This window comes from Leuciscus leuciscus (assembly GCF_965113295.1).
Source record: "Leuciscus leuciscus genome assembly, chromosome: 11".
Lineage (NCBI taxonomy): Eukaryota > Metazoa > Chordata > Actinopteri > Cypriniformes > Leuciscidae > Leuciscus > Leuciscus leuciscus.
The window spans coordinates 18626063-18653185 of NC_138735.1; the positions used below are offsets into that span (position 1 = coordinate 18626063).

At 39.4% G+C, this 27123-nt stretch overlaps 2 protein-coding genes across 2 annotated transcripts in view; both read right to left on the reverse strand.

The window, feature by feature from the left end:
• Nucleotides 1-25559, reverse strand: part of LOC309508789 (uncharacterized protein) — a gene marked incomplete at its 5' end in the record, with an annotated part of 237159 nt that extends 211600 nt beyond the window's left edge. Inside the window, 7 exons of the mRNA XM_082183260.1 lie at nucleotides 724-891; nucleotides 1873-1962; nucleotides 2181-2255; nucleotides 3378-3467; nucleotides 9368-9626; nucleotides 24716-24788; nucleotides 25484-25559. Of these exons, the coding sequence (XP_082039386.1) occupies nucleotides 724-891; nucleotides 1873-1962; nucleotides 2181-2255; nucleotides 3378-3467; nucleotides 9368-9626; nucleotides 24716-24788; nucleotides 25484-25559 (831 nt within the window). The remainder of the gene's footprint in view (nucleotides 1-723; nucleotides 892-1872; nucleotides 1963-2180; nucleotides 2256-3377; nucleotides 3468-9367; nucleotides 9627-24715; nucleotides 24789-25483) is intronic.
• Nucleotides 1-27123, reverse strand: part of cntnap2a (contactin associated protein 2a) — a 410290-nt gene that overhangs the window by 275339 nt on the left and 107828 nt on the right. The window lies entirely within an intron of this gene.

The following is a 27123-nucleotide window of genomic DNA, read 5'->3' on the forward strand; positions in this document are numbered from 1 at the left end:
CAATCATTTTAAATCCAATACCAATGTGACATTTAATTTACCTCATACATATGATTACCCTTTTATTGCATTTTGTTATTTATAGCGTATCTTATTTATATGCAGCTTATTTAAAGCATATCCTATATGAAGATATACCTTCTTCATATTTTTAAATTGTAGATGGGGAATATGTAGTTAGCCTCAGTGCCAGGAGCTGACTTCTTGTAGCCCAGTATAACTAATAGGGTGCCTATCCATTACATGTAACCAAACATCTTAGAATTCACATTTAACCAACATACAGATCCAATGCAGGCAGTCCAAGTGTTCTTAAAAACCAAAGTGACGCCTCTGGGGACGGGACCCTCTAAACTGTATGGACCTCCCAAGTCATATTTGGGTGGGGTTCAGTGTTAGATACACATACACTCAGATATTATACTGACTGTCCTTCCATTCCATTGTCCACATAAAGCATGTTCTACTCAGGTGACTACACACACAAAGCATGTTCTACTCAGGTGACTACACACACACACACACATACACATACACTCAGATATTATACTGACTGTCCTTCCATTCCATTGTCCACATAAAGCATGTTCTACTCAGGCGACTGTCCACATAAAGCATGTTCTACTCAGGTGACTACACACACACACACATACACATATATTGAAATAGGTTGACAGATTTAACATTTTGCCACAAATAAGTTGTACATCAAATTTAATTTACCTCTCCAACCTTGGTGAGTGGGCCGAGCTCTGGACTAGTCTGATTCGGGTGGCTGACGGCTGTATGGGTGCACTTGCTCTCAGTGGTCAGCTGTAGAAGATCAAACAGAGACAAAGGACAATAAAGAGAAAGTCCTGGGAGCGTGATACTAGAGAGGACATTTGACATCTGAATAAAAAAAGAAACCATTCTAGTGTTGACAGAAAGACAGAGGAAAACCTTGCTTTAAAACTCACTGACAACTTTTCTGATATTAACAATCAAGTGCAAGATATTAATAAAAATCTATCTTTTGTGAGGACATACCTCTTCAGTATCATCAGTTGTGGATGGGGGATTTGTGGTACAACACATCTTTGGAGACATTTCATCATCAAGGCCCTGTAAAAAGGAAAAAACAAACAAAAAATATTGTAGACCGTGGACTAAGAAAACTACACTGATGAACACATTTGTGTTCACCGCGACTTCTACAGATTACCAGTTCCCACAACACAACTGGCTAAGATTTCCAAACTCCTTTTGTCAATGGAGAAAGGAAACCTTTCCAGCATGCAGGGGAAGTCACTGGATGAGATTGAAATTGAAGGTTTGTGCAGAAATTAGCCCTTGTAGATATTATCTGAGTTTTTGTTTTTTCCTTTGAATGTTTGAATGCAGCTTATTTAAAGCATATCCTATATGAAGATATACCTTCTTCATATTTTTAAATTGTAGATGGAGAATTTGTGGTTAGCCTCAGTGCCTGGAGCTGACTTCATGTAGCCCAGTATAACTAATAGGGTGCCTATCCATTACATGTAACCAAACAACTTAGCATTCACATTAAACCAACATACAGATCCAATGCAGGCAGTCTTAAAAACCAAAGTGACGCCTCTGGGGACGGGACCCTCTAAACTGTATGGACCTCCCAAGTCATGTTTGGGTGGGGTTCAGTGTTAGATACACACACTCAGATATTATACTGACTGAAGCTTGAAAAAGCATGTTTAGACAATGTCCTTCCATTCCATTGTCCACATAAAGCATGTTCTACTCAGGTGACTACACACACACACACACACACACACATACACATATATATTGAAATAGGTTGGCAGATTTAACATTTTGCCACAAATAAGTTGTACATGAGATTTAATTTACCTCTCCAACCTTGGTGAGTGGGCTGAGCTCTGGACTAGTCTGATTCGGGTGGCTGACGGCTGTATGGCTGCACTTGCTCTCATTGGTCAGCTGTAGAAGATGAAACAGAGACAAAGGACAATAAAGAGAAAGTCCTGGGAACGTGACACTAGAGAGGACATTTGACATCTGAATAAAAAAAAAAAAACCATTCTAGTGTTGACAGAAAGACACAGGAAAACCTTGCTTTAAAACTCACTGACAACTTCTTTGATATTAACAATCAAGTGCAAGACATTAATAAAAATCTATCTTTTGTGAGGACATACCTCTTCAGTATCATCAGTTGTGGATGGGGGATTTGTGGTACAACACATCTTTGGAGACATTTCATCATCAAGGCCCTGTAAAAAAGAATAAACAACAAAAAAAGATCAATTATAATAAATATCTTGAAGACAAGATGTTCCCTGTGTAGCATTCAGTGAAAAGATATCATGGCTGTATTTCAGTGAGTGTTTTGTGGAAAACATGTAGTCTCTGAAACGGTTCTTTAGTCACTGAACAGGCCACATGACTACAGTCTGTAGACTATGAAAACTACACTGATGAATACAGCATTTGATTACTTTGTTGTTTATCTATTGTCAGCCAACTTCGTAGAATGATTGCACTTCTAGAATAATTGACTAAGCTTTTACATGGAGTGAGGTGTTAGTCCTTTTATAGTTCTTAGATTTGCTATGATTCTTTTAAATGACATCTTGTCATGAATTTTCGTCAGTGCTGTTGAATGGGTGCCTTTCCATTACATGTAACCAAACAACTTAGCATTCACATTAAACCAACATACAGATCCAATGCAGGCAGTCCAAGTGTTCTTAAAAACCAAAGTGATGCCTCTGGGGACGGGACCCTCTAAACTGTATGGACCTCCCAAGTCATGTTTGGGTGGGGTTCAGTGTTTGATACACATACACTCAGATATTATACTGACTGAAGCTTGAAAAAGCATGTTTAGACAATGTCCTTCCATTCCATTGTCCACATAAAGCATGTTCTACTCAGGCGACTACACACACACACACATACACTCAGATATTATACTGACTGTCCTTCCATTCCATTGTCCACATAAAGCATGTTCTACTCAGGCGCCTGTCCACATAAAGCATGTTCTACTCAGGTGACTACACACACACACACACACACATACACTCAGATATTATACTGACTGTCCTTCCATTCCATTGTCCACATAAAGCATGTTCTACTCAGGCGACTGTCCACATAAAGCATGTTCTACTCAGGTGACTACACACACACACACACACACACATACACTCAGATATTATACTGACTGTCCTTCCATTCCATTGTCCACATAAAGCATGTTCTACTCAGGCGACTGTCCACATAAAGCATGTTCTACTCAGGTGACTACACACACACACACACATATATTGAAATAGGTTGGCATATTTAACATTTTGCCACAAATAAGTTGTACATCAAATTTAATTTACCTCTCCAACCTTGGTGAGTGGGCCGAGCTCTGGACTAGTCTGATTCGGGTGGCTGACGGCTGTATGGGTGCACTTGCTCTCAGTGGTCAGCTGTAGAAGATCAAACAGAGACAAAGGACAATAAAGAGAAAGTCCTGGGAGCGTGACACTAGAGAGGACATTTGACATCTGAATAAAAAAAGAAACCATTCTAGTGTTGACAGAAAGACAGAGGAAAACCTTGCTTTAAAACTCACTGACAACTTTTCTGATATTAACAATCAAGTGCAAGACATTAATAAAAATCTATCTTTTGTGAGGACATACCTCTTCAGTATCATCAGTTGTGGATGGGGGATTTGTGGTACAACACATCTTTGGAGACATTTCATCATCAAGGCCCTGTATAAAAAAAAAAAATATATATATATATTGTAGACCGTGGATTATGAAAACTACACTCTGATGAACACAGCATTTGATGACTTCATTGTTTTTGTTCTTACATTCTGTAATGGTCAGTATCATCTATGGTGTGCTGGTTAGGTGGTGCTAACAAAAGCTATAAAAATCATGTTCCACCTGAAGCTTGATGGAAAATGTACAGTGTTTTGGTATGTGAAATGTTCTATGGTTAAAGCATTTCTTATATGAGAACTAACAATTTCACAAAGTTAGTTAAATAAAGTCAAGAATATAAAAACACTGTTTTTAACTTTTTTTTTTTTTAAATAACACTCTACACACAGCATGTTTTGTATATTGATCATTGTGGTTGGTTACTATGGTACCAATTAATTTATCTTACAGGTTTAGTACACTAACAGAACATCATAAACACATTACATTTATTTAATGGCCTGAAAGTACTCATATTAATGATATCACAGCCTTCCTGTGTCACTGCAACTTCATATTTAAACAAAATAATGTTGGGCTACTAAGAAAATATTTAATTCTATAAAACAAACACAATGTCTGTAGTAAAAGTTAAGGCTTTAACTAGCTTCGCCCTGCTCATTAAGCCATGCGGTAGCCACAGCTGAACTTAACCTAGCTAGCTTTCATTTTAAAAACAAAACTACCAAATTTGACCTGCTCGCAATGTTACTTCTGTCCTCATCTCTACCTGATGTCCTCCACCTCTTTAGCCCGAGGCTTAATGAGCAGGACATGTTGATAGCCACTCAAGCTAGCTCAGCTAATATTGTGGTAAATATATAGCATTTTACAGTAATTGTAAGTTACAAGTTACAATTTCTTGCAAATAGGAAACACTTCATGCAAAAATGCAACTATATGTATAAATATAATTATTACCTGTATGTATTTAATCCAGTAAACCCAACGACGTCGAGCTGACACTTCCGAGGTGTGGTCCATTAGGTATTTAATTAGCGACAGCTGGGCCATGTGCTGTGGGCGGAGCTTCCCGTCGACTTCTGTTTGTTACCGCCCACGTGCGCAAACCAGCCAATCACAAGACGGCCCGCCAAAATGCACCGTGTGTATCAGAAATGTGTATGAAACTGCAATATAAAACCCAGCTGTGGGGTCGCTGTTCTATACACTGGCATACACTCAAAATCAGGTCAAGTGGTAAATAAGGACTTTCAAAGAAAAAGAGAATTTATGTTGTTCAGACACTAACAAATGCAGTTACACTCTTTGATTTATGAGGACCTTGGCATAGTCCCCGTATTACCCTTAGGTCCGGGGAGCCCAGGTGAAATGTCCGGCGTGTTGTCCGTGTAAACCACATATCCCAACACACACACACACACACACACACACACACACACACACACACACACACACACACACTCACTCGGAGACTCACAATGCTGACAGTTTGAAGCCATGAGCTATATCCTGTAATGTGTGTGAAGCTGTAATAAAGAATCAGGACTTTTAGGTTAAGCATTTATAAAACATTTATTTTATATATTAATTGCTGGTATTTACATTGTAATTTATAGAATTTACTGCCAGTATTATGCAGAGGGACCTGAGTCATCCTGCTGATGAAAGATGTGATAAATGAGGTTCAGTCCATCGGTCTTGCCAGATTCTGAGTGGATTGTGTCTCTGATGTGGTACTGATAGTTAGATGCCCACTGGCTTAATGGATTTAATGCATTAGAGCAGTGCTTCTTAAATGTCTTCGATTACATCAGAACATCTCAATACCACCCAGTCACTAACAAGGTTGGCAAATTATTTTCAAGCATTGGCAACGGTATTTGAGTTATGAGAGCATGTAAAACACACATACACAATTTTATAATCCAAATTCAAATTAATTATTTTTTAAACCATATGTGTGTGATTCTGTTTTGTCATATCTAAACTTACTTTATAATTAGCTAGAAGTTGGTTTAAAGTACATATAAATGTTCTTCTAAATGTTGAGGTTCAAAAGATTCTATGAAAATATTAAGCAGCACAACTGTTTCCAACACTGATCATATTAAGAAATGTTTCTTGAGCACCAAATCAACAAATTAGAATGATTTCTGAAGGATTGTGTGAAACCAAAGTCTGGAACAATGGCTGTTGAAAATTAAGCTTTGCTGAGGAATGAATTATATTTTAAAATATTAAAGTTATTTTTCATTCTTGACTATTTTAGATCAAATAAATGCAGCCATGGTGAAACTGCCAAGAAACTGCTTTTCCCAAAAATTCATAAACTTTTGGTAGAGAATATACAGTTTAAAGAAGCCTTCTGCTTCTGAAGCCTTTTTTATGAAAAATCAAGAAAAAAAAGAAAATAGAGTGTATTTAATTATTTAAATGAAGTCATGCACAGAACTACTATCCAGAACATCATCAGATAAACAATAGACTCCCGCAGAGTTCATTTTATCCTCTGTGAAATTCACGATTTAACAAAACCAATAAACAGGTGGTGGAAAATTGCAATCGAACATCTGAGCTGAACCACATCACCACAACATATTACTGTAAAACCCTGCATCCATTCACACCCAACTCAGGTTGAGAGTAATTAAGGCCAAACTCCATTTTCCAATCCTCTTCATTCTGACCCAGGTTTGAGATGCCAGGCTATATTATGGGATGGTGTTCCAAAGGAGCAGGGCTCGCTCGGGTTAATGGGAGCCTGAGGCTTCTGAAGCTAACTTTCTAACATGTAGAGCTCTAAAAGGTTGCAGCTTTGTTCGAGTGTCAGCCACCAGCCTCTAATTACAGCAACAACCTTAAGCCAAACACCAGCATGAAAGTTCACCAGCATATGTGCACATGCACACACAAGCACAGGATCATACGAGTACCTAATGTTTCATCAGGGAAGGAACACCACGCCATTGGCCAGGTTGTTGCTAATGGGTTTGCGGTGAATTAGCTTTTTCTTACTCATTCTGAAGGCTATTAGCAATGGATTAATTGGACCGGAGACCCATTTTCCTCTTCAAAATTCACATCTTCAAAATTTCATGAAAATAATTGCTGTGTACATAATAGCCCTAATTACACTTCAAGGAGAGAGAAAATGTGAAATATGACATGTAGCCGACTAATAATAAAACCAGATTCTAATTAAAATCCTTGCCATTACTTGAATATCAGGCAACAAAGAAACAATTAATTTCACTGTAAAAGTAATGCGTCTCAAATATTAAATATATAAGCTTCCTTTCAAATATGAACTACTGTATTCTACAACACATGCTACCGCTGTAACTTCACATGACCTGAAGAATAACTGAATGACATTCTGAACAGGACAGTGAGTACATTAGCCTTGAACGACGACACATTTCTGTCCTGTTTTACATTTCTTCTTGTACTCTGAACTGCAAAAATTACACCAAAGTTTGAGTATATATAAATAATTTGTATTTTGCTTCTGGTCCCATTCATTCGTCTTAGCCACCTTTCCAATGACTTAATTATAAGAACAGATATCAGTACATAATTCAGCAGTAGTTTAATTAGTTCTACACTCTTAAAAATAAAGGCTCCAAAAAGGGTGTTATCGCATGCCATTGAAGAAACATTTTGGGCTTCACATAAGAACCTTTTAGTGAAGCGTTCTTAAAAAGAACCATTTTTTATTAGTGTAAAGAACATTTTAATATTCTAAAGAACTTTTTCCACTATAAAGAACCTATTGTGCAATGAAAAGCTTTCATGGATGTTAAAAATTCTTCATGGAACCATAGATAAAGAACATGTATGTAGTTAGTAATGATGTGATTTGTAAAAGATGTAGGCTATAAATAAACGAAAGAGCCGATGATATAAAGGCTAGAGTCTGATTCATGAACAAATGACTCTTACAAGTCAGTCCTTTTAATGAATTGTTCAAAAAGACTCATGAATATGAGACTCATGACAAATTTAAACAAAACACTCCTGAAGAAGACAGAGAGTGTGTTTCCTCTTTAGTGCTTCTAACTGGAGAACAAATATTAGGAATCATATGTTTACCAGTCAACCATTGAGTCAAAATTGACTCTGTGGCCCTGCAGCTTCCAGTATTGGTTATTAGCATGGTTTGTTCTTACTTTGGCTTAATTTTGTCTTCCATGGAAAAGCTAAATCCCACGAGGCATACTGGAATTAAAATTAGATACACGTATTTGAAAATAATTAATTCCCTATTGTTCTGCGGGTTGTTCAGTCAAGTATTTTTGGGCTGTGTGTTTTTGAAATGGGAAGGAATTTACCGTAATGAGGACTTCCAGAGTAAATAGGTAGTCACTCTATATGAACCATTTACCTACAAACATGGGGAAATAAAAAGGCAAGAAGTCTTTCGTTGTGTTCCAAAGATAAAGTTTAGATCTTTGAAATTTGCCAATAGAGAACAGCACAGACTCAACTTTAGTCATAACCAAGAATATACAAAACATTATGAGCCAAAACATTATGACCAGTCAAATGTAAAGCGAATGTCACTGATCATCTCTAACAAGGTCACAACAAGGTCTGGATAAATTAGATGGCAAGAAAACAATCAGATCTTGTAATCAATGTGTTGGGCACAGGGAAAATGGGCAGGAATAAAGATCTGAGCAACTTTGACAAGGGCTAAATTATTATGGAATGGTGACTGGGTCAGAGTATCTCTGAAACAGCAAGACTTGTGGGTTGCTCCCGGTCAGCAGTGGCGAGAATACCAACAGTGGTCTGAGGAGGGACAAACCATAAACCGGTGACAGGGTGTTGGGCGCCCAAGGATCAGTGATGCATGAGAGCAGCAAAGGCTGTCTCGTCTGATCTGAGCCAACAGGAGGTCTACTGTTGCACAAGTCACACAAAATTTAATGATGATTTATTTGACCTCACATGGACGGCCGTGTACATGTGCGCCATTTACCTGGTGAAGTAATTGCACCAGAATGTACTGTGGGACGACAACAAGCCGCTGGAGGGAGTGTGATGGGCAATGTTCTGTTCTGGGTCCGGCCTTTCATGTGGACCTAAATTTTATATGTGCCACTATCTAAACACTGTTGCAGACCAGATACACCCCTTCATGACAGTGGTGTTCTCTGGTGGAAGTGGCCTATTTCAGCAGGGTAATGCCCCTGCCACACTGCACATATTGTTCAGGAATGGTTGAGGAACATGATGAAGGAAAGGTCAAGGTGTTGCCCTGGCCTCCAAATTCACCAGATCTCAATCCAATTGAGATTCTGTGGAATGTGCTGGACCAACAAGTCTGATTCACGGCGGCTCCACGTCGCAACCTACAGGACTTTAAGGATCTGCTGCTAATGTATGGTGTCAGTAACCACAGGACAGGTCAGTGATATTTTGGCAGCATGTGGCAGGCGGTCATAATGTTTTGGCTCATTTGTGTGTGCATAATGACTACAATATATTTTTTTCTTATTTATAGAAAAGTGACATTTATGAATTAATTTACTTATTTTAACTGCTATAATTAGATTTTTTTTTTAAACAATAAATTACATTTTATTTACCTCAGAACCACACACAGGACTGTGGGTTATCATGGGCAATTTCAAACTGTTTACTAAGTTGAATTCATCTTGATTCAGCATGTATAAAACAGTTCTCATGTAAACTAGGTTGGTGTAACTGGCTGTCAGATAAGAGTGGCAGTGAAGCATCTCTCCCGGAAATTGGAGCTCTCCAGAGGTTTCTATTGGAGTCGTCCCAACAACTCTCTGCTCTGATTGGCTGTCTTTTTCCTCTCCCACTGCAGCGATCCAGTGATTGATGGGGCTGCAGATCAACAATGCAGCAGTCAGTCCACCAAGACTGGACAACATCCTGCTCACAGCAGACAAGAGTCTAGTACACAAAGAGTGTGTGTTAATGTACAGGGCTAATAAAATAGTGCTCATCTGCTGCACCGTAAAAAACGATTTCATACTCATAACATCTTTGATTCCAAACATTCACAATTTCTATCAATTCTACTTTATTTAGTTATTTAGTTTCTGGAACTCATTTAGATTGGAAAAGTGATTCATAGAAAATGCTTAAAAATAGCTTAAACATAATTTATAATAACTCAATATATATATACAGTATATATAAATATTTTGGCTTCGCTTGTTTATTTACATGGTTGTATCGTATCTGTATTAGATTTTTGGTAGAGGAAGCACTTTTTTCCAAGGCAGATATTATTCCAAATAACACGCTCACCATCTGTTGATCACAACGGTCTCATATGTGATGCTAAAGCACTTTTGTAACTGTGGGTAAGAGCATCTGCTAAAAGTAGTGTATTACAATTTTCTACAGTAGAATATATGAAAATGCTAAAAAAAATGCATTTGACACTGATTGATTTTAATTAGATCTGTGAGGTTTTAGAATGACACTTAAAATAAAGATGCTCGCCATTCCAAATCCTTCACAAGTCGCACAGAGCTGATAAACTCAATGTTTCTTTACTCCTATTTATTTATTATGTATGCCTCTTAGAGGTGCTTGATCAAACTCTCTAACTAAAGTGCCCTGATCACACAGCTCCGACCCAAATTGGTTTAACCTTTAGAGACTTAGAGTGAATTATTTAGATAAGTGAATTTTAAAATGCATGAATTCCTTTTCACTACATAGCAAATTATCAAATCAATTACCCAATTTCATGTATATAATAAATTATGGTCACACTTTAGATTTGGGTCCAATTCTAACTAGTATTTAACTATTAACTATGACTTTTGCCTCAATAAACTCCTAATTACTGCTTATTAATAGCTAGTAAGGTAGTTGTTAAGTTTAGGTATTGGGGTAGGATTAATGGTTGTAGAATATGGTCAGTAATATGTGTTAATAGTAAGAATTGACCCTAAACTTAAGTGTTGCCTAAATTATGAATTCATAAAATCACCTCGACACCATCAAACAAAGTTTGGTCTTTTGTTATTTAATGCAATGACATTTAGACTTTTTAAAGCATGATTTAAGTTTCCAAATAATTTGTGGGGCCTTTGTACTGTAAAATGTACTGCAGAACAAAGAGAGATATTTTTTTTTTTACTTTAAAAAGCCATTTCATAGCCATCAAAGACTCAAAGGCACAAATGATTATTCAAATGACTTAATTCACACAATTCACATTACCAGATTGAAGTTCAACAGAGTTCAATTTTCCCTGCAAATTTCCAAATTTCCAGTGGCTTGGTCAAATGCAAAAGAGATAATGAGAAGGAGATTGACATGATAATGATTTGAGAAAAGGTACTCTGAAGTTGTAAAGCCACCAAGCCAGTAATAACCGTTAAACATTACAGTGGTCTTGTAGGTCAAACATTAAATGTAATTTCCCCTGACTGATTCGCCAATCGAATAAATAAACCTGAGATCTAAAAATATCCATCTGCTGCAAGTGGTCCAAGCAGTCTGTGATTGAGATCAAATGCACTTGATTAAAAATAAACTTTAATAAACTGTCAAGGAAAAGAGGCCAACAATTTTATCCAATTTTTGTTAAAATGTCAAAACTTTTGGCAGTGCCATAAAATGACAAGTAAAATAGAAAACACACACACACACACACACACACACACACACACACACACACGCACACACACACACACACACACACACACACACACACACACACACACACACACACACACACACACACACACACACACACACACACACACACACACACGCACACACACACACACACACACACAGAGCTAATATTATTTTGGGTTCATCCTCCACACTGTAAATAGGTCAAATTAACCACATTGCATTGTGGGAAACTGTACTACGCAGTATGCTCTGTTATATGCTTATTTTAGCAAATATAGTATGGCAAAATTTATATGGAAAATTTGCATACAATGCACACATTACATACTATATCCAGCAGCAATAGTACAATTTTAGTACACTCTAAAAACTCCTGGGTCAAAAATAACCCATAATGGGTTATTTTTGACCCAACTCCTGGGTTAAAAAGGGACCAACTAATTTATGGGTTATTTCAACTCAGAAAATTGGGTTATGCTTTTTGACCCAAATTATGGGTTAAATACCTGACCCAAATGTTGGGTTTAAAAAACCCAACATCTGGGTAGAAATAACCCAAAAATTAGTTGGTCCCTTTTTAACCCAGGAGTTGGGTCAAAAATAACCTAACTTGGGTCACTATCCCAGTATGCCTTATTTCAGAAAATAAAACTTTGTTTTACATTATATTACACACTTCAAGCACTTTTACATTTTTATTGCATTAAATAAAAATCTATAAGAAAAAACACACACTTGGACATGTTTATTTTCATATTTATTTTAGGTCACACTGTAATAACAATATTAGAAATAAAAAATAGAAAAATAAACAACAATTCTCAGAAGAATTGGGGCCAACTTTGGGGACAAGATTTTTTATAGTGTCCTCATCAAAGAGAAGAAATGCCTTCTCATCTATCTGAAAGACAGAAAACAAGACAACATGAGTATTGTTAATAAGTCGAGACAATTGTGAACCACTCACCAGACACTCTTTCATTATCAAGCTAACAAATAATCACTTTTAAGGTAATGCAGTGGCATTTTTTTTTTTTTTTTTTTTTGCCCAAATTGCTAGTTAACTAATGTGGTTCTTTTGCAGCATTAACATTACCCATTTTGTGTGAATGACATATTTTCTTTCATTAAAAAGTGTAATGACAGCCCATTCTTATGCATAACAGCTTAAAGACAAGGCACAATAATCTTTTAGGGTTGTACATACCCCACTGTTGAAGAAGTTGTGACTTTCACAAAATCTTGCACAGACACATTTAAGTCTTATTTTAAAAAAAAATGTAGGTATAGAGAGATGATATAAGGGCAATAAGAGTAAAATGCTCACCTCTAAAATTCTCTGTCAGCTCAGACAGCTGCCACTCAGTTAGCTTATCAGCGACAAAACTGTCCATTCAAAATGACCTGGAGAAAACATAGCAATATAGAGGTTAGCAAAAATTTGAAGACTTGACCCGCTTCTTTAACTCTCACTACTTCAGCCAGTAGAGCACTGTATAATATGATAAGCACGGCACAGCTGGTAAACATAACTCAACTATTGTGTTGCCTCGGCGCTCTGTAGCCGCAGCTATGGGGCTCGCACATCGGACGAGAAGCGCCGCGTCGCGTCTAGGACAACTCGAGGTATCGCTCACCAGACGTGCACTCTCTCAAGGGGCTCGCACACCGGACGCGAAGCGCAGCGCCGCGTCTTTAAAATTCGAACACATTATTCTCTATGAGTGTAACGGACACACACACACACACACCGGCGGTATGTCCGCGGCACCCAACAACGGCTCAGGACCGTGTTCAAAATCGCGTGCGTCCGCTTGTGCGATAACGTTACCTCGAGTTGTCCTAGACCTAGATGTTGTCGTGATAGCCGCGGCTACATGCCAACCACAGAATTACCACGCTAGTCTCAACGTAGCAACGTATTTATTTATTTTTTTAGCAAATGGTGCTAAACTAGCAACAGGGACATGGACACAGAAAAGTTAACATTACATCAACACTGAAAATACTCTCTTACCTTGAATATAGATGAAGTTGCACCAATGAAGCACAGGCCAAAACGGATCGAGCGCGAAGCGACGGTTATTTCAAACGACTGTTGTGAGAAAATTCCAGAACAACTGCGAGAGAGAGAGAGAGAGAGAGAGAAAGCCAACCCTATAACCCAGAACATGGGTTACTCTTTGAAAAATAACCCAGAAACCCAAACAACCCATGAATTGGGTCAAAATATTAGCCCTATAACCCAGAAAATGGTTACTCTCTGAAAAAATAACCCATAATTTTAACCCAACACAAATAACCCAGAAAATGGGTTGAAGAAATAACCCAGGAGTTTTTAGAGTGTATGTTAACATCTAGCCGGCGTACAGATCACAGCTCAAATAGTATTTTAATGGAAAAGGCACTTAGATCATCATATAATGCATGTAAGGAAGAGTCCAAGACATGTCCGGTGAAACTCAGAAATCACATGACTATCAGTACATAGCTATTCATAATTACTGTACATAATTATCAGCTTGACTGCTGCAGCCTGACATGACAGCATTTTAATATGGAAATTCAGCTTCTGCTCTAACAGATGTAGTGAATCCATTAAAAAGAGAGAGGTCAACTCCGTCAGAGACACACCCTTCACAAGTTCATTCCTTCTCAACATGGACACGCTCATAAGTGGCTTTTACATAATTTGCGAAGCTTTACAGTCAAGAAAGAAACACTTGGTCATTGGTTTCACTTAAAAAAGTAAGACTTTGACAGGTTTGATGGGAAACATGAAAGAAAAAATTTGAAAAACGACGCCTACATATCAATTAAAATAACAGTTCAGTCCAGCACTGAAGTCTAAGATGACTCAATGTGGGAAAGTGGACGAGATTCTTATACACGTAGGCTGAAGTGGGGGCGAAAATCATTTGTGCAAACACAACACAGAAAAAATAAAAAAATAAAAATGAAGGAATCCATGGGGCATAAATTGTGAGAAGTAAGCAGAGATGGAAAGGTGAAAGTGGTGAAGAACTGCATAAATTATAAAGCCCTTCAGACGTATCCTCTATTACAATATTGAATTTGATCTTTCTGTATCAATCAATGTATTCAAGAGCCCAAAAGAACAAGTAGTTCTAAACTAAGATAATGTCTCAATAGTGTAAGTGCTCATGCAAATATATACATATTATAATCTATGGGGAAGTTAAGAATAAAATTACCTCTTAAAAAAGTTTGTAGACAGACAGATAGACAGATATGATAATGGTTTCTGTATAAGCCTAAATTTTTCGTTTCAAGCCTAAGGCAACATCACTTTAGTAACCGCTGTTAGAATAGAGATTTATGATGGTGTGGTTGGTACATTATATTACAGTGAAGATCATCACACAATTAAATATGTCTGTTGTTAGGTTGTTATGATCAGCTAGTCATTTAATTCGCCTGGTCATTAGACGTTAATTAGGCTTAAATGGAGTAATGTGGGAAAACAGATTAAATATAATTATGTCTAAATGTAGAGTGACGCATCACCGTCAGATTACTGAGTTTTAGTAGAAAAGCAAACCAAATAAATCAGTGACAGTGGGCAAATAATTGCACGAAACAGAATTCAGAGAAGAAAAACACAAATGCACAAGTTACGTATCGTTACGAATGGTTAGAGCACTGACAGCTAGACACGTAAACTACATAAGAAAATAACTGTTCTTATAGGTAATGTCTGCAGAAAAACAGACAATGCAGTATTTATTTTTTGTTTGTTTAAAAAATGTCTCCACATTATTATCAATGGCACACAAGCTACAGGATAACAGTGCAATGTTTTGTTTGCCTAGAGGCTGTACCATTTAAAACGCCTTAAATGGTTTCTTTTGCCAAGGCTAGATTGATAGACTGTCTTGCCTTTTCAAGCTTTAGGCTATTTCCCCAAACAAACACTATCTGAGAGATAATTATTGCTCTGCATTGTTTCTCCTGTAAAATTGCAGGAAAGTGCGTATTTGTTTTCCCTGTCATTTTCGCAGTGTGCTGCGAGTTATTTAACATAACTGAATAATCATGCCACTTTCCACAGATGGTGATAGAAAGTCAATCCCCAGATCTGATCATCTTTCACAAAACACTGGGTCTTCCTTGGTGGTTTCTCCATTTAGATGTGAAAAGACTGACTGGCAAACTCAATCCTCTTGCAAAAGAATTTTGGCGAATGCCAGAATTAAACATCCCCTTTATGAAAGCGACAATGGGCCAACAGTTAATATCCAACGGCAGCAGATCTGAAATATCCTCTGTGCTCATTTCGGCTTGTACTACCCTGTTATCAACATAACATTTGTCGCAGAATTGAATGCTTAGAAAAGCTGTTACCATGGGATCTTTACAGTCTATTCTCTGCATTTACAAAGAAACCACAGCTGTTTTTCTGAAAAGTTTCAGTGCAGGCTGGCCAAATTTTCGACAATGGTATGCAAATGCTCCTCAAAATCTCTGCTGGAGTCACAGGTTCCTACTGTCTGATAAAGGAGAGCTATTACGGCAGGAAACCTGAGCATATTTCCAGAGATCTCCGGACAGCAGGCATGCACAGGGTTAATCGACAGAGTAATAGATCTGGCCAGCATGTTTTAATTGTCTTATCTGACTCACCGCACCATGATTTTGCACACTCTGGAAGCTGCACTATTGTAGAGATTGAAAATGTAGTGTTTCCCTCGTGAACAGGTCAAAAAGAAATCATCCGACGGTACATTGAAACATTTGTTTCTTGTGACTCAAGCGGATAATTGAGTGTTCTGAATGTTTGAGAAGCTGGCAGCTGACACTTTAATGAAACTGTTTATTTACATCACTTTCGCACATCACAGCTGGCGATTAACTATTGAATCTGAAAAGAGCAAGGTTTAATGAGCACCATGCAGTCATTATATTCAATACAAACTCTCTGCTGCTAAAGTTGGGTGGCGAAATGACAAAACAGATAATTTTCTGCCAATTATTTATAAATGGTTGCATATATATCAAAAGTATTAAAACTGCTCATGTTACACAATGGTACTGCAACAATTATTCTAGGTTGAAAGAAAAGATACAACCTGTTCTGTGGGAAAGATTCTTTGATTTTAAGTAAGCAAAAATAAACCACGCTTCAATGCAGAGGCTTATTATACTAAAGAAAAGTAACAAAATGTAACAATAGGGGAAATGTGCATACATGCACAGATAAATATACGGTACTAATTAATCTTAAAAGAAAGAATAGAAACATGACACCAACTTAAAAAGAATCACAAGCTGAAGTGAAAAAAGATGAAGACTGAGTTAAAAACAAAAGTTTTATATGATCAGATTATCGACTCTATATATGCAGTGCGTGTATAATTTTTATAATATATATATATATATATATATTAAGGTGTGACCTGACAAAGAAATGCTCATGGGGTCAAAAAAAAAAAGGGTCGCGAAGAAACGATGCATGTTAACTGCAAAAAACTACCAGCAGTTTCCAGAAGTACAAGATGTCAGATTCTCTGAGATTTTGCTAAGGCAAGGAATCCTGAAACATGACATACACTTAATAAGAATCACAAGCTGATTGTCATAAAATAGATGAAGACTGACTTTCAAAATAGTTTTATGGACAAATGGGTTGAGAGTGACTCTTGAGGGACAAGCACCAGTTCAAGTCAGACAACAGCAGCGGTGGCGAGGGAGTCACGGTGTGAACTGCTACTAACAATGAGCAAGACGAACCTTTCAGAGAAGGAGATGGACTTAAAATCAACTCCAAAAACTCACTGCCAGACTCAGGAAGATCAATTCTTCAAATACGAGAGGAAGTGGTGCTGGACCCTCAAGAGTCACTGTCAACCTATCATCTGTCTATAAAGCCTTTAAAATAATCAGTCTTCATGTATTTCACAACACTTCAGCTTGTGATTCTTATTAAGTGGGGATTTCAGAATCTTACCATAGCAAAGTCTCAGAGAAACTGACACCGTGTACTTCTGGAGACTACATCTGCAGTTTTGTAAAATGATGGCAATGGAGACTAGGGTTCCTGATGGTTTCACACCTTAATTCTTAAAGTCTTTTGTAGTTAATATATTTTCTCCTCAACCTTTTTTTCTGTGACCCTGCTGACCGAATGAGCATTTCTTGTCCAATGGTCATCTCTTAATTTTGAATTTCCTATAGTATTGCATCCTTCTCATGGGCTTTTAAAAGTTTTTTACATTTCAGTGTGAGTTAAATCTCTTTTTGATTCATTTTACCCGTAAAAGGATATAAGCTGAATATAAGCCATTTTTCATTTCTAGCCCTCTTTTACAATTATATATCACTTCTAAATGATTATATACAAAATGAATAGTAGTTATTAAGATTGATGGGGTTTAGAATTAGTAAAATGTGCTTGAAAAAAAAATCTGATTATCGACTTGCATAACAATTATGCAAGCACTGTATATACACAATTGTAAATATGTACTGTAGCTATGTAACTAATATGGTAGCAATACAGTACTGTACTGTACCCTGGTAAACCAGAGTTCTCGCGAGAGCACAAGTTGAATTTGCTCAGCGAGTTACTCTGGTGTCGAGCAATGGAGCTCATTAAATATGCCCCTCGATCTGAGCTGCACCAATCACATCGGGTTATCTGATATAGGCGGGCCAGAGGCGAGCTAAACAGATGACGACAGCGCTGTGACGTCGAAGTCATTAGTAAACATTGCAAGATGCCTATGGATAAATAGCAGTGGTTTGAAACGGCTTTGGCCGCTACAATGAACGAGTTAGACTTGGCTTTTTCCCAAAAGAGGAACAGAAGACGGCGCTTGAATCGTTCCTTTGCAAGAAGGGTGTTTTTGCTGTTTTGCCGACCGGAAGAGTCTAATCTACCAGTTAGCTCCACTGGTAGCTAAGCGTATGGGGTTTAATTGTTGTGATTGGTCGTAGTGTTATCCAATTGCGTGCTGTGAGATTTTCAAATGCACGCTTGGTGCCGCCCCTCGAGCTGGCCGATTTTCATTGATCGACACCAGACCATTAATCTTTTAGATTTAGGTCTGGATTTCCAGGCTAACTGTACTGTACATCACTGATCAATTAAATGCAGAAACTTCACAAAGAATTCCATATATTACACTGCAAGAAGATCCTTCATCTGGTTCTTCTAAATCAGCAAAAGGTCCAAAAACAGTAATAGGTCAATAAAAACATCCTCTTTGAATGTAAAGGCATTTAAGCTGCAGATCCTCTAAAGTATTTTAATGCATTTTATGTAAAAATGATGAAAGAGAGGAGAATGTCCTTGCTTTTGAATCTGAACACATCAGGAGATATTTCTGCCTGGATAAATCACTCCCAGCACAAGGCCCATATCAGCCGTCTGTCGCAGAACCATCCGTGAAAGCTGATGATATATCAGTGCCAAAAGACACATTTTGTTACCGCCAGATAGTGTAGATCACCCAGCACGAAGAGCTCAGGCTGTCACTTTGCATGTGTGCCGACGCCACCGTCGCAATCAGGAACCATTTCTGCTGGTCCCACAGTCTCTAGAAAACAGATGTTGCATGCTGGTCTCAAAGCTACGCCAAGAGGAATGGCCCAAATCTCAATTGCATTAAGGCAGCTGTTTTACTGCCTTGTCTAGATGCATTCTGCATAAAACACTTCCGTTGCAGGTTTCTATGTAGTATTTATTATGGAATTAAAATAACATTTCACTGTCATTAACTTCTAAATTAAATATTGAAGGGCCTACAAGAATACAACAGAAATCTATAAATCCATTAATGGTTTAGCTTCGTGTAACCCTGTAGTCCTGATAACACAAAGACTGTTGATATTGGGATTAATGCTCCAGTTCAAATAACCACTAAATCCACTCCTGTGATTGTCATGGAGTTCAGGCTCAAATCCTTACACTGTGATATACACAGCCTCGGCCATGTTAGTTGACTCCAGTGAGAAAGTGTAGCATGAAAAGGAGACTTTAATCAATATATTGATATTTCCATTGTAGGCCGAAAAAATAATTTTCAGCAATTACTGTGCTTGAACTTTTCCCATCTGCCAAAAAAGGTCAGCCATAGCTGTGGAATTTCACACATGTATATTTATCTATTAACTCACTGGCCATGAAATAAGTACATTAACTCATATAATAAAAAACAGATACTCCCCAGGAATGTAAAATATAGATTTGCAGAAACGCATATAAAAAAAAAAGCAAGACAGCAAGACTTCTTAATGGTTTGTGACCATTTATAACAAATCCACCAGCAAAAATATGGCTGAACTTCACAGCTGCTAAGCTGTTTAGGGCCAATTGTACAGAGAAGTAGAAGACAGATATTGTGACTTTGCCTATCCAGTATTGGAGAAGCTGCTTCTTAAATGTCTCTTAGCTACACAAGCTATAGTGGCAAACAATGTTGAAGCTATATAAAAAGGCAATGAGTTTTAATAATATAATATAATATAATATAATATAATATAATATAATATAATATAATATAATATAATATAATATAATATAATATAATGAAAAAAAAAATCTAACTTGCTACTCTAACAAACCAAATAAATACATAAATAAATATTACCAAACAGGTACTTCACTAAAAACAAAATAGGGATTAGTTAAAATTATTTATACATTTATTTCTATAAAAATTAAGATAAAATGCAACAAAGAGAGCTCCAGGAACTAAATGGAGTAATGATTTGAATTATAATGTTTTTACAGTTCTTTAAAATGAGCCTAGACCTAGAACTGAATGGGATTTCACAAAGCTACACTACCATTCAAAAGTTCAGGGCCGGTAAGATTTTAATGTTTTAGAAAGTTTCTTATGCTCACCAAGGCTGCATTTCTTTGATGAAAAATACAGTAAAACACTAATATTAATATTATTATTTATAATACTTTTATTTTACTGTTCAAAATAGCTATTTAATACATTTTAAAAGTTATTTACTCCTGTGATGTCAAAGCTGAATTTTCAGCATCATTACCCCAGTCTTCAGTGTCACATGATCCTTCAGAAATCCTTCTAATATGCTGATTTTAATGCTCAAGAAATATTTCTTATTATTATCAATGTTGAAAACAGTTGTGCTGCTTAATATTTTTCTAGAAATGGTGATACATTATTTCAGGATTCTTTGATGAACAGAATTGTTTTGTATGAATGTAAAAGTCTATATTTTAACTATACGTCAACTTTCTTGCTAAATAAAAGTATACATTTATTTAAAAAAGAAAAGTTGAGTACTGTCCCCAGCACTTTGTAATCTATGAGAATATTCACCTTTAGGATTTTTAGATGCATTCCTGGCCACACTGGTTCATCTGCCTGGTTGTGTGATGGCTTGTTGTTGTTGTTTTTTTCCTTCCATTTTTTTTTTTTTTTTTTGTCTCCAACTAACTTCTGGGGGAAATTGCTCTCATCACCCAATGTGCCCTGGGCCTGACAACAGTGTGTCAATTGTTTTCTCACAGCAGCAAGGAGAAGTTGTCTAGCATCTCTCTCTCTCTCGATCTGTCATTCTGACAGCCGAAAAGGGAGAATATTTATATAAAAAAGGTGAAACCAGACAACTGAGGCTATCAAACAAAAAAGACAGAGAAGGAATCTACACCCAGGATTCTTTATCTCCAACATATAGCTTTGATAAAAAAATAAAAAAAAATAAAAAAATAAAGAGTAGAAGTTGAAAAGGCATCATCTTTTTCAATTCCAGAGATCCATGAATGAAGAGAGAGTGAAGTTTGTTTCGCCTGAGTGACAGGTCATGAAAGAACAGGAAGTGAAATTTCTGAGAAAACCTGCTGTGCAAGAACTTGCCAGATAATAGAGCCTCATCTACGGCAAGGACGATAGAGATCTTTCCCAAACACTTTATGAAACAGGAATTTAATACTAAAATTGGTAATCTGGAAACTTTTTATTTAAAAAATTTGAATCTTCATTTGCTGTTGAAATTGTTGAAACACGTTTAATTTGATGTCATTAGTTAATATCATGAGGTAACAATGAACAATACTTTAACAGCATTTATTAATCTAGGTTAATGTTCATTTCTACATCTATTAAAATATTTGTAACATTAGTTAATGCATTATGACTGAACATGAATTACCAACATTAAACTAAAATTCAAAAGTTAATGTCTTAATGTCTTAACATTTTTAATGTCTCTTATGATCACAGAGGCTGCATTTATTTGATCTAAAATACAGTAAAAATAGCAGTACAGTGAAACATTATTACAAATTAAAATAATTGTTTTATATTTTTATATATTTTAAAATGTACTTTATTCCTGTGACGGCAAAGCTGAATTTTCAGCTTCATTACTCCAGTCTTCAGTGTCACATGATCCTTCAGAAATCCTTCTAATATGCTGATTTGGTGCTCAAGAAACGTTTATTAGTATTATCAATTTATCAATGTTGAAACAGTTGTGTAGTTATATATTTTTTGGAAACACTGATGCATATTTCAAAGGATACTTTGATAAACAGAAAGTTCAAAATAAATATTTTGTAACAAAAATGTCTTTACTGTCACTTTTGACGAATTTAATGCGTCCTTGCTGAATAAAAGTATGAATTTCTTAAGCAAAAATCTTACTGACCCTAAACGTTTGAATGGTAGTGAATATTTAAAAATGCTGTAACCCATTGTTCATTCATTGTTATTATTTCCTGATAAATTGTACATTGACTAGCATTAACATATTGATATTTATAGTGAAATAAGTAATCACTCTACCACAGATCTCATCTCCAGTCCAGATCAATCAAATACAATCATGCATGGCCTCATTAATATTCATGAGCTAAGCCTTCACCATGTCATAATATCCCAACCAGTCCAAACAACAACCAACCACTTTTTGAAGCGACGCATATTGAGGTTCGTTATATAATAAAATCTTTCATAACCAATTTATATACATTAGATAAACCAAGTTGTACATCTATGTTTCAAAGCACACTGGCTCAACAGACCACCACAGCACACAGCTACATTTGATTTAAAATGAACACGACATTAAAACTATTGTGCCACTATAATACACAATGTCATGCTTTTCCCATATGAAATGAATGTATACACATAAATGTTGAATACCAGCCAGACTGCTCTGCATGTCCTAGAGGGCATGTGGAGCAGACAATACATATCAAGAAAGCTTTGCTTAGCTAGATTCAAACTGACTTGTATCTATAAATGATGTGCATATATATAATATTCACAGCAAATATACACAATATACTTATCGTGTATGTAATATACACTGTGCGTTCAAAGTATACAATGTCACGGTCATCGAATAAGCTGTAGATTTAAATCAGTGGGCAAGAAGATGAAAGGAATAGAAAGGAGAGTGAGGAAAAGAGCCAAATATGGTCATTTCGGACCTGGTGTCAGCGTGAGATGTGACCCGTCAGTGAGGAGGTAGTTTCTGTCATTACTAACATCTGCCCTGGGCTGTCTAATGAGGACAAGGACAAAGATTTCTTTATTTCTTGTTCACACAAAGTGTGTTTTACTGATCCTTTAACTCATTACTAGCACTACAGCTGTAAACCCATTGCTCTACAATATTGTGTGGACACATGATTAGCTAATTCATTAAATACATTTATAAACGGGCTCCAAAAACATTTGGACACTTTAACCACACTTAAAATTTATAAATAATGTTAAAGGAAAGAAATATAGCACAACCACGCTTGTCAATCAAAACGTCCTGGTTGCGTATGCAACCCACCGTTCCCTGAAGGAGGGCAGTCGACGTCGACTGAATGGGATCACGCTAGAGAGCCTATCTTCTTCGAGCATGCTTGAACGAGCCAATGCGTGCAATGGCGACGTGAATTGCATCACGCGCTCCGCCCCGCGAGACGGGTATAAATACGGAAGCGGATGCATACACCATCTGTTTTTCGCTGAGGAGCCGAGCATATCTCGGAGTCAGCGGTGGTCCAGCTATAGTAGCAAAGGGACTACATCCTCCGTTACCTCCTTCAGGGAACGGTGGGTTGCATATGCAACCAGGACGTTCCCTTTCAGTCGAGAACGTCAGACGTAGTCGACGTTGACTGAATGGGATCTTTAACCCTGGAAAAAGCCACTAGAGCTGCCACCTTCCAGTGCTTAGATAAAAGCCTCAAGCCCCCCCGCAACTCTGAGGTGGAAAAGGACGAGGCTTAGGCCAGGGAAGTCGACTGCTGTTCCACAGGACCACTGGGAAAGCGTACCCTTGACAAGGAAGGAAGGGATGCTGCGGAAACCACATCCTGCCCGAAGGGAGGAAACATGTGGGGATACACATATGGACTGGGCGGATGACCGGGCAGTACAACATATGGAATGTCACTGGGATGACAGCCTATAACAGGGGGAGGATCAACCAACAGTGACGAGACACGGGCTCACCGCAGGGAGCCGTACCGTGGAATAATGCACATATGGGATTGCCGTAGGGATCACAACATATGGACCCAGCCTAACACAGGTTCCACCAGTGCATACGAGTGATAGGCCTCCCTTCGGACGCTCCGCCATGTCTGATGCCGAAGGGTATGGAGGAACTCAACAGGGTTCAGTTTAAGAGGGAACTCAACTGGAGCAAAAATTGCGCACTTATCCAGTCCATAGGAGGGGAATGGCGCAGTAAGCCGTCACTTCGAACTGTGCTTACGGTGAAAACTGGCTTCATGTGAAGGGAGCCCACGGGGAAGCAACAGTTGGACACATGCTAGTTCTCTAGCGAATGTGTATAGGTGTCGGCCAGCCCCCAACTCTATTCAACATCTGTTCAGCGAGGCACTGTATGCCAACGACTAGGAGGGAGCAGTACTCTCACTTAGGAGGAGCTCACCGCCCAGGTGGGCACGTGCACCTTGGGATTTCTCACCAAGATGAAGGCAACGAATGCCCAGAGCTCTGTTACTGCATGCCCTTTATACATGGCCCCTCAGCCAACATTTGGAGGACACTTGTTCCAAGAGCCACTAGCCCGGGGGAAAAATAGGTCTGCTTATGGGCTGAGGGTTTGGCGACAGGACAGGGTGTTTGTTTTCTTACACGGAGCGTGTCGCTCTACCACGGCCACCTCGGGACTCGGTCGTCAAGCCAGTGCTGAAGCGGTCTCCATATGGAGGAAGCCGTGCGGCTGCATCTGCCATATGCCCCAGGAGCCTCTGAAAGTTTCAGTGGGAACCTTTCTCACTTCTAAATAGCACTGAGCTGGCACACCTACCTTGAGAGATCAGGCTTGAGAGGCCCGAAGGCGGCCCGAAGCGGGATCTGAGTGTGTGGTGCAACACTTACCTGACTCCACTGGGTGGCAGGGGATGCGTGAGAAGGCGGATGACCGGGTTCTCGAGCCGCACCCAGCTGCCAGCTGGCGAACAAGAGGGGGCTGAGGGGTGTAAGGCTTTATAGGCTTCTACACCACCAGACTTGCCCTCTTGGGACCCAGGAACAAAGGAATTGCTCTTTCTTTGAAGTGTGGGGACCGCTTGCTCCTTTTTTTTTCTTCTTTTTTTTGGGGACCAGCGGTGGAACAGACACACACACAAACAAAGACTCCACCCGGCCCTCATCCGGGGGGAGGGAGTGGATGACCCACTCCAAAGCATCTTCCTCCATCCCTGAGCAGCCCACTCAGGAACGCTTTCGCTGTCGCTTGCCACCTGGCTTGGCAGCGCCTAGAGCTGGGCGTCCCTACTACGGTCGGCTCTATGCTGAGGCCTGGCTGGAGGCTGCTGCGGAGGCCCAGCAGAGCGGCGGCAGGGGAACACCCTCGGTGACGAGCAGGCCAATGAACTGCCACCGGCGGTGGGGTGGCAGCAGCGGGCCTCCGCCTGTGCTTGGGCGGCAGAAAACTGCTGGGCGCAGTTCTCCGCCGCATTGCCGACCAGCCCAACCTGGGGAATTGGGGAGACCAGGAACCGAACCTTGTCCGCATCCACCATACAACCAGGCTGAGCCAACAATGGCGCTCCTGGACCACTAACGTGGACATCTCCAGACCGATCACACACGCCACGACACTCGTGCCCCGGAGGGCGAGGTCGGATGCGGTGCGGAGCTCACCTATGAGCACACGTTCTGGACTACCCTCGTGCATGTCCATGAGTTCCCTGGCCTGATAGACCTGAAGCAGCGCCATAGCACACAAGAGGAGGCGGCTTGCCCACAGGCTTTGTAAGCTCTGCCCGTCGGAACGGGCGAGAACTCACAGGCCTTAGGGGGGATCCAAAAAGCAGCGGCCGCCGGACACAGGTGCACCTGTGTCGCGCCAGCCCGCTCCATTGGAAGGACAGCCTCGCAACCCTTCACCGCTCCTCCGTCAAGGGTAGCAAGGGGGAAAAGACTTATTCAGGCAGTTTCTGGCAGAGAAAGGTGCCGTCTACAACTTGGTAAGCTCTCCACGCACTTCGGGAAGGAAAGGCACTGGGGCGGCGAGCTGGGAACCAGCGCGGCCCATCCCGAGATACCAATCATCCAACAGAGACTGTTCGGGACACGGTGGAAGATTCCAGTCGAGCCCGACAGCCTCGGCGGCCCGATTCAGCATAGCTGACGTTACTGGATCTGGCTCGGGCAACGTTACACTCCCAGAGGTAGATTACGCAGCAGAGTCATCATTTCCAGAGGTCAGCTCACCCTCCGATGCTGCAATCGGCATCCTGTCCCCTGGAGAGGCCCCGAATGAAACGGCTGCTCGGTCCATTACAGAGGGACCAGCGCGCTCAACGGGGCTCCACCGGCTGCGATGTGATAGAGGAGTGAGGAGCCCACAGGGATTGGTAACCAGGCGGGGAAGCCTCACTATGATCCTCTGATCACCCATCCCACACGGCGCCGTAGCGGGGTGTGGTAATGGGGACTCCAGCTTCACGCATGAAGGAGAGTCTCGATCTACGCAATAGTCATATCCTCGCAATGAGAACATAAACTATCCACAAAAGCTGCTTCAACGTGCTGCATATACACACATACATTATATACACATATATATTACAAACAAGTGATATAACAATTGTGACCGTCCATATGGGGGACAGGAAACGATCGCATCCAGAAACGCACGGGTGGAAAGGCATCTTGAAAAAGACGCAAACGCACCCATGTTCCTCTTTCAGGAAATGGGACCCATCACCAGTGCCGGAGCACACAGGGGAATGATCGCGGCAACACTGAACAGTGAACTGAAACAGTGAAGCACTCACTTTTCCGCCCTCTAACCAGCCGTCAACAAACACAGAAATTTGTTGCTGTTAAAACAGCAGTTGAGAGCTCAAAGCTCGCGATCACCACTGCACTTGCACTGTAGAATCACCAGCAGCTGGGAGAGTCTTCCTAGAAGAAGCACCGACACACTCGCTCGTTGTACACTCTTCAGAGACATCGACGTGAAGAACGATCGGCTCCGAAGCGAAAGACAGATGGTGTATGCATCCGCTTCCGTATTTATACCCGTCTCGCGGGGCGGAGCGCGTGATGCAATTCACGTCGCCATTGCGCGCATTGGCTCGTTCAAGCATGTTGAAGAAGATAGGCTCCCTAGTGTGATCCCATTCAGTCGACTTCGACTACGTCTGACGTCCTCGACTGAAAGGAAACATTTCAAAAACACACTCAAAATAAGTTTTTAAAAATTAAAAATTTAAACAGTTGCTGGTTCTTAGTGCTAGCTGTGGTTACATTCAACCTGTGTGGACTTGAGAGGA